This window comes from Cryptomeria japonica, chromosome 1 (genome assembly GCF_030272615.1).
Source record: "Cryptomeria japonica chromosome 1, Sugi_1.0, whole genome shotgun sequence".
Lineage (NCBI taxonomy): Eukaryota > Viridiplantae > Streptophyta > Pinopsida > Cupressales > Cupressaceae > Cryptomeria > Cryptomeria japonica.
Window position 1 is genome coordinate 104,058,023 of NC_081405.1, and position 8,131 is coordinate 104,066,153.

Genomic DNA, 8,131 nt, shown 5'->3' on the forward strand with positions numbered 1-8,131 from the left:
CGTTTCAAAGGTGTTGAAAATGGCATCTTAAGGTGTTGAAAATGACATCTGGATGCTTTCCCTTCTCTCATGAAAAGATAATCCTCACTTTCACTAATTATTTTTTCGAAATTATTACAAGCACAAATCAACTCTTAAGATTTTTGCCAATAGCATTTGACATGCACTATATTTTTGTCACTTTTAAATTAAAAATGTGTCTTTTATATTTCAAAATATGTTTAAAATAATAATAATAATAATAACGAATTTAAATGTACTAAGTTAAAGATTATTAATCTAAAACAAATCAATATGAACCAGAAACACTGCTAAATTTATTTTCATTTAAATGTTTTTATTAAACTCCTTATCAACACCATTTACAGCTGAGACGGGGAAAGGGAAAGGGAAAGAGCCAGCAGCGACGGGATTCTCGATGATCTTTGCGAGACAGTTGCTGTGTCAGAAGCCCATAAGCGCAAAGTCAGGGGTTCGTAATGTTCTTGCTTCTTCTGAGACAGTTGATGCGATGGTATTTGCAACCGTACTGCCCAAACCCTATGCCTCATTTTCAACAATCGAATTTGGGAAAGCTAGGTACCCATTTCTTAGCCCTGCAAAACAGATGATTTTGACATTGAAATGCAAAAGGGTGTTTGGCACAACAGCACTGTATGGTAATGGAATCAGCAGAAACATTGCCTGCGGGGTACAAGTCAGCAGTACAGCCTGGGATATGGGTTGTACAACCTTGATCATGTTGGGAGCTTATGGTTTAGTCTCTGGTTTTGATGTTCTTACTAAGTCTAATATATTGGACCAGGTAAAAGTTATCCTTTGGTTCTTTCTGTATGTGTTCTTTTGGGCTTGGGTTTTAATTCTTGCTGTTAATGTGAGCTTCCTCTTGTGCCATCAGAACAGAAGCTAAGCCGGAAATTGGTGCACATTTCATCTGGACTACTGTTCATGCTGGCTTGGCCTCTTTTCAGGTATGCTTGATTTATGTCTTCCTTTTGTTTGGTTTGAAGGCATTTAACTTAGTAACGTAGCTTATTCAAAGACAGCCTCTGCAGTCCAGAATAGTTCCATAGGAGTTTCTCTCTTTGGATGGTTATGTTTGTTGTTAATTTTAGGCTTGTGCTTGGGTAACATCTACATACTCGAGTTGAGAGTGCTTCTGGATATAACTGTGTTTGAGTTTACACACAGTTATATCCAGAACCACTCTCAACTCGTTATAATGGACTGTGGAAAAATTATGCCTGTAATGTATGTACTTAGTAATTTGTGGACATCAGTGATTTTAATTTCAAATCTCCAAGGAAAATTGAATCTAAAAAACATTCATTAACAAGTAATAAAAAGGGATAACCCAATTTTTCAAAAAACTTAAAATAAATCCAAAAGCAAATAAATCTGCAGCCATCAAAGATTATAACAACTTTACCTCATCCAGACCCCACTTAAGGGAAACTTTTATCTCAATAATTTGTGTCCATTGATAGTATCTTGGTCTGTTGTTGTCATTTTCTTGGGGATTCACAGACCCAATTATGTAGATGGTCTGATCATGATGGTACACAGGTGACAAAAGTTATGCCTGTATGTATACTCTGATGTTGTATTGAACAGAGTGACAGTTGTGTTCATAGTTGCTCTCAAGGTCATAATTTTTTTAATGGTTTATCTACTATAAATAAAAATATATATTTTTATTTAAACAATATTGGTTCTGAAGATAACATTCTGCATCATTTGCTAACTTGATTGGTGAGTGCCATCAATTGTAGAGAAGACAAGAATTGACAAGGTCCTGATTGGTGAGTGCCATCATGGCAGAGGAAAAGGTTGACCTTATTGCTTTTTTCCAAAACATTTTGCTTGGTGATCTTGCTGCCCTAGTTTCAGTCTTCATTACAGGAAAGCAGGGTGATGAATGATATGGAACCTTGGAAATTAATATTTACGGTCCAAAAGTTCTCAAATAGATGGGTTATCTACTTATTTGTCCTTGGATTTTATCATTTTTAAACATTTCGATTTGAATTTGAATACACAGCTCTTCGGCAGATGCTCGTTATATTGCTGCTATTGTTCCTTTCGCAAATTGTGCTAGACTTCTGATTTACGGACTCTCATATGCTACCAATGAAGGGTTAGTGAAGGCTGTTAGTCGAGAAGGCAAACCTGAGTAAGAGCTTCACTCCCTTCAGACTTCCATGTATTCTCATGATTGGCTAATTTTGATCCCTAAGCCTCACCAGCCCAAAATAAAAAATCATGTATTGCTATAATCAGATATTTTTTTGTTCTTTGGTTAAACTGAATTTGCTTAAACTCAATCTGGAAATGCTGATGACCTGCAGGGAACTATTAAGAGGGCCTATGTATTATGTCCTGGTCTTAATTTTCTGCACTACTGTGTTTTGGCGGGAGTCACCTATAGGAGTGGTTGCTTTGGCAATGATGTGCGGAGGGGATGGTATTGTTCTTACCTTACCGTAGATTGCTGAATTTTATTTTTACTAGTCACGATGGGAGGGTTGGAGATGCAACACATCAGAAGAGCTATGGAGATTATTTCATGTCAAATAATATGTATTCTATGAAGCTTTTAGCATTGCCAATATGCTTTCTCAAAACCATGAAGCTTTTTGTATTGCATTAACAATACATCTCACTTGAATCAGGGGATCTTGCATTGCACAAGTAAGGTTGCTTTGTTTTGTTGCACATCTATTTTCACAGGTGCTGTATATCTGGAAACATTGGTATCTTCATTACAAGCAATCATGCTTACAAAGCTAGATAAATGGAAGTGGATCTCTTGCCCCAAAGACCCTGATTGGGCTTTTGGTTAGGGATCCATCTTCATGCACATTGAGGTGGAAATCCAAGGAAGTACACAAGTTATAAAATATATAGATAGGGGGAAAAAAGTCACCTTGCCCCTGGAAGAGGAATCCCACACACCATACTTGGTGTGTTGGTTGGGCCGGTACCCAAAAATTTCCTTTACTTATGTATCTCAAAAGAATTATCGTAGTCTACTACACCTTTTGTGTTTTGAGATATTATTGAATCCCATTACAAAGATTCTCTGCTGATCTGTTGCTCAGAATCTCAGACCGCTTTATAGAACTCTTTAAATTTCATTGTAGCAAAATGTGATTTCTCAATTGCTTGCAGGTATAGCTGATATCATGGGAAGAAGGTTTGGAGGTTTTAAGCTTCCTTATAATCGTGAAAAGAGCTGGGCTGGAACTATATCTATGCTTGTGTTTGGCTTCCTCACTTCCCTTGGGTAAGTTGGTAACTACTTGCTCATAATATAGACCTCTAATTAGCAGATAAATGGAAATGAAAAGATGCCTTAATATATATGTGTGTGTAGTGATTTGGAATGCGTTGATTTCAATATCTAATGAATTTATAGTATTATGCATCTCATCACTTACTTCCTCTAGCACTTAGTCCGGGAATGGCATATGGTTTACAGTTGTTAACATGATGGATAAATTTGCAGGGTTCTAAGCTACTTTTCTGCATTTGAATTCATTCATCTGAACTGGGAGACCATAGTTCAATATGTTGCAGTGATATCAGTGGCAGCAACAATTGTTGAATCTCTGCCTGTAACACAGTTTTTGGACGACAATATCTCAGTTCCTTTAACATGTGTAATCGTGGGGCTTTGGCTGTTTAAAATTTAGTGCTTATTTCAAGCTGATTTAAAGAGCTTATGTTGTAAACAAGATTTAGTTTTGAATTTATATAAGGGAATCATTTACCTGCAAAAAGGGTTAATTTATTTCGAAGTGAAATATGTTGGCTCACAAATATAAATTATGTGGGGTGACTTTCTAAATGATACTGTGATTGTTTTTGTTGATTAACCCATCTGTTCACATTTTAGTTGTCAACAGTGAACAAAAAGCAAAAATGCTGGCAGAAAGGTATCATGCCTCAACCTAAAGGGCATGAAGCCTGAGACAATAAACCATAATAATGCATTCTATTATCAAGCCCAGAGAGCTCACAACCACATTTTACATTTGCCATCATCTATATCATCAAAATCATGCAACCAAGGCATCAACTTATAAAATATCCAAAGATGCACAAAAACATGCTTGCTAAGAAAATTACATGTAAACACAAGCAGCGGCAGCACTAGCACTAGGAGAGTCTTGATTGTTGTTCCAACTGTCCAATTCGCTCTGCAGCTTTATGAGGAGATATGTTGTCCCAACCATATGCATCTTGATACCCTGCTCATTTTATTTCCTTGTGTACACCCCATAATGCTCACAGGAGATAGCAAGATCTAACCAGGGAAATTGGTTGTCATGTGTGGCCAAGGATGCCAAAGTGGAGATGGTTGCTACTGAAAAGGTGACTGCCTAAGAGACCCTGTTCAGCGATAGGCTACACCTAGTAGGGGATCAAAATTCTATGAGGCATTTTGAAGGCTTTGAAGTCTCTTGACTGACATGATAGCACGTGGGGCATCTCATCCACAATTAATTAAATTCTATATCTCCATGGCCTCTAGATCTAAAAACTAATTGGAAATGACAAATACTCTGTTTTTCCATTGTTTTTTTTTTTGCATGGTACAGAAGTATGCACAGATGCCCCTAGATGTGGGATGCACCAAAGTGTGTTTTATGTGCTCTATAGTCTATACTATTTGTCTAGTTACTTATGTATTTTATTATGTTTTGAGAATGGATTAAAGCTAAGATTTGAGTAGCCACATTCATGGGGTAACAAGAAAGAGAGATGATTTTGTTAATAATGCTTGTTGAAAACCCTACCTAAGGTTTTTCTTCAAGTTAAATTTTGATGGGGTGATTAGGGGAAGCGTGTACCAGTAGCCGTTATAGCTAACTTCATGCACTCACAAATTCTAAATAGTACATTCAATTTTGACAAAAAAAAAATTGTTGTCTTCGCATGCGACTTAACAACTTATAGCTATTGTTTTGGCTTTTGGGTAGTAATGACGCATGTTGTGGGATCCATTATGTGCGCAAGGGTCAAAAAGTACACATTTCAAAGTGTAGCCCACTACCTACTTAAAGATGTCTCAATAACCGTGCACTTAAAATTGTCAATACTTATGCACAAATGTCCCAGTAGTCATGCACTATGGGTACCAATAAAGGGCAATGGCTACGCAGCGGACAAAATGGCCCGCCCATGCCATGCCTTCCCTTTTCCATGCCCCCATGACATACGACCCCGTCCCCTCAAACGGTCCAATCAAACTGTACATCATCGTACTGGGCTATGCGTAGGGTATAAGTCTTGATGAACATTAAAATTTTATTTTTATTAACCTTTACATTTTATTCAAACTTGTGTAAAAATTTAAAGTGAATTAAATTTTTTAAAGTTATAGTTTGAATTAAATTTTTACACAAGTAAAAATTTCACATAAGTAAAAATTTAATTCAAACTATAAATTTTTGCTCAAATTTACAATAGAATGTATATAAATTACACACAAGTTAAAAATTTTGATTTGATAGATGTATTTTGGTGAATGTTTGAATTAAATTTTTACTTATGTGAAATTTTTACTTGTGTAATTTTCCCTTAAGAATGACATCTTCTAAAGTTCAATCTTTCAATATTAAACATTCACCAAAAATACAGAATGACGTCTTCTAAAGTTCAATCTTCCAATATTAAACATTCACTAAAAATAAACCTATCAAATCAAATTTTGAATAAATATATTTTAAATTAAACATATAATATATTTTCAATCTTCTTTTATTCTTAATTTTTTTAGAATAATTAAACATATAATATATGATTGTAACATTTATATAAATAAATTCAAAAATAATTATACTTATTAAGAACTTCTTACTTTTAATGTTTTTAATATGTAATTTTTAAAAATAAAATAAAAATATTATTAAAATTTTAAATTAATATATATCTTAAAAACACAATATATTATGGATGTTTTAGTTTATAATAACTATTAAAATAAATAAATACAAATTAACATTAAAAATTAAACATATGACTTATTATTAAAAAAATAAATATATAATTTAAAAATTAAACTATTATTTACCTAATGTATTTTAAAAAGTTGTAAAATAATGATATTAAAATTTACATATATATTAAAATCACATAATTATATATTATAATACAATTGTATTAAAATAAATAAAAATAAAAAACTTAAATATATAATTTATTATTAAAATAATAATTTAATAAAAATAAAACAATAAAAAGAAAAATTAAATAAAACATTAAAACATAAACAATAAAAATAAAATTTTAAAAGAAGTTAAACAAGTAAAACTTAAAACAATATAAATTAAAACATTAAAGGTTAATAATAAAAATAAAATTTTAATGCTCATCAAGACTTATACCCCTGTGCATAGCCCAGTACGGTGATGTATGGTTTGATTGGACCGTTTGAAGGAATGGGGGTCGTATGGCAAGGGGACATGGAAAAGGGAAGGCATGGCATGGGCGGGCCGTTTTGTCTGTTGCGTAGCCATTGCCCCAATAAAGGTGCGCAAATGGGCAAATTATGGTCCAAAAATGCTAAAAAAATAAGTGGCTATGGTACATGTGAAATTTATTAATGGACTTTTAGTTATTTATTTTTTGGTTTTTTTAAAGTTATTAATTGGGGGCTTGGGTGTGCAAGGAGTGAGTAGTTATTGGAACATGAACGGTAACTGGTGCTCTTCACCCAGGGTAATTTGGGCTTTGTTGGGGCTGGTGCGGTGCTTTGAGATGAATTTTTCAACTTTTGAAAGGATGGTCCTTTTTTTGTCTCTGGAAAGTGGGACCAATTATGAGGTCGAATGGGAAGCCATGGTTGCTAGTCTCTTGCTGGTTAAATTGGTGAGTTGCAGGAATTTGTTAGTTGAAGGGGTTTGCCTAATGTTATCTAAGGTTTGAGATAATCTGATTGTCTGAATTGGAAGTCAAGAGATGTGTTAGAAGAAGCAGTGTCTATTTGTAAGGACTTCGATGACATTGCATTCGATCACTATTTTCATGAAAGTAATGGTGTGGCAAACTTGTTAGCCAATTTTGAGCTTAATCAAATGCCTTTTTTGGCAATCATTGGCAATCAAGCTAATGCTTGGGTGAGTCTTGAACCCCTTTTATTGAAAGAAAAGCCATTGTGATGAGTTTGATTTGATTTGGTGGCTCCTTGAAGCTTTCTTTTTGTTGTGCAGGGTCCCTGTTTGAATTGCTATGATGTGTTATAGTCATTTCTTCCTCTGGCAATGTTTGTATACAATGACTTTTGAGATTTCATGAGGATGTAAGGTGAAGTGTGTGTTGATTTTATTTGTGATAAATTTCATTCAACTCCTTAGTGGTTTTTTGTTTGTTGACATGCGGTGGTTTGGTTTGTATGTGGTTTGTTCTATGTGTTGTGTAGTGGTGGCCATGGCAGCTATTAGTGTTTGGCTTTTCCTTCATCAATGACACGGATCACAAGCATTTGGTGGGGAATAGTAGAGATACTATGCATTGTGTTAGATACTTGATCAATCCCAAAGACACTGAGAGGGGGGGAGGGGGGGAGGGGGGGAATCAATGTCTAACCGGTGAATGAAATATTTAAACTTGTTTGCAATTTTACAACCCAAATTAATGTACCAGTAAACAAGTATAAAGCAATAAAGAGAAATAAGAGAGACAACATCAATGCACACCATAACATAAGATATTTTGGCGAGGAAACCCAATAAGGGAAAAACCTCAGTGGGATTTGTGACCCACAATATTTACTCACTGGCCAATATGAATAAATATTACTGATGCAATAGGGGCCTGCACATGCAGGAAGGCCAACAGCCTAGAGCTCACTGCTCAATCACAAAAAGAAGTCACACTGACTACAAAATTGGATGATTAAATCCAATGACAATGTACTGCTCAAAATATCATCTACAATGTTGGATTCAGTACCGGTTTAAGCTTTGTCAAATACCTTTGCCATAAACCTTTCTTCGCTCTACTCTGCTTTTATTCGTTTATCAAAATTATTACAGCAAAATGCATATACAGATATTCGCTCTCATTATCATTACCTAATTATATAATCTTCTTCTTTGCTTACATACCATACATACATACAAAA

General features: G+C 34.5%; 1 protein-coding gene across 1 annotated transcript; it reads left to right on the forward strand.

The window, feature by feature from the left end:
• Positions 1-316: 316 nt before the first annotated feature.
• On the forward strand, positions 317-3,806 carry LOC131040661 (phytol kinase 1, chloroplastic). The gene is made up of 6 exons (XM_057973617.2): positions 317-805; positions 904-971; positions 2,042-2,173; positions 2,349-2,464; positions 3,172-3,286; positions 3,509-3,806. Exons 1-6 carry the CDS (start codon positions 332-334, stop codon positions 3,693-3,695), a joined length of 1,092 nt encoding a protein of 363 aa, XP_057829600.2. The 5' UTR covers positions 317-331; the 3' UTR covers positions 3,696-3,806.
• The last annotated feature ends 4,325 nt before the right edge of the window (positions 3,807-8,131 follow it).

Coding starts and splice junctions, on each gene's coding strand:
- LOC131040661 (XM_057973617.2), top strand. CDS start 332: ATGTTTTTATTAAACTCCTTATCAACACCATTTACAGCTGAGACGGGG. Junction 2,174..2,348: donor AGTCGAGAAGGCAAACCTGA/GTAAGAGCTTCA, acceptor GATGACCTGCAG/GGAACTATTAAGAGGGCCTA. Junction 2,465..3,171: donor AATGATGTGCGGAGGGGATG/GTATTGTTCTTA, acceptor AATTGCTTGCAG/GTATAGCTGATATCATGGGA.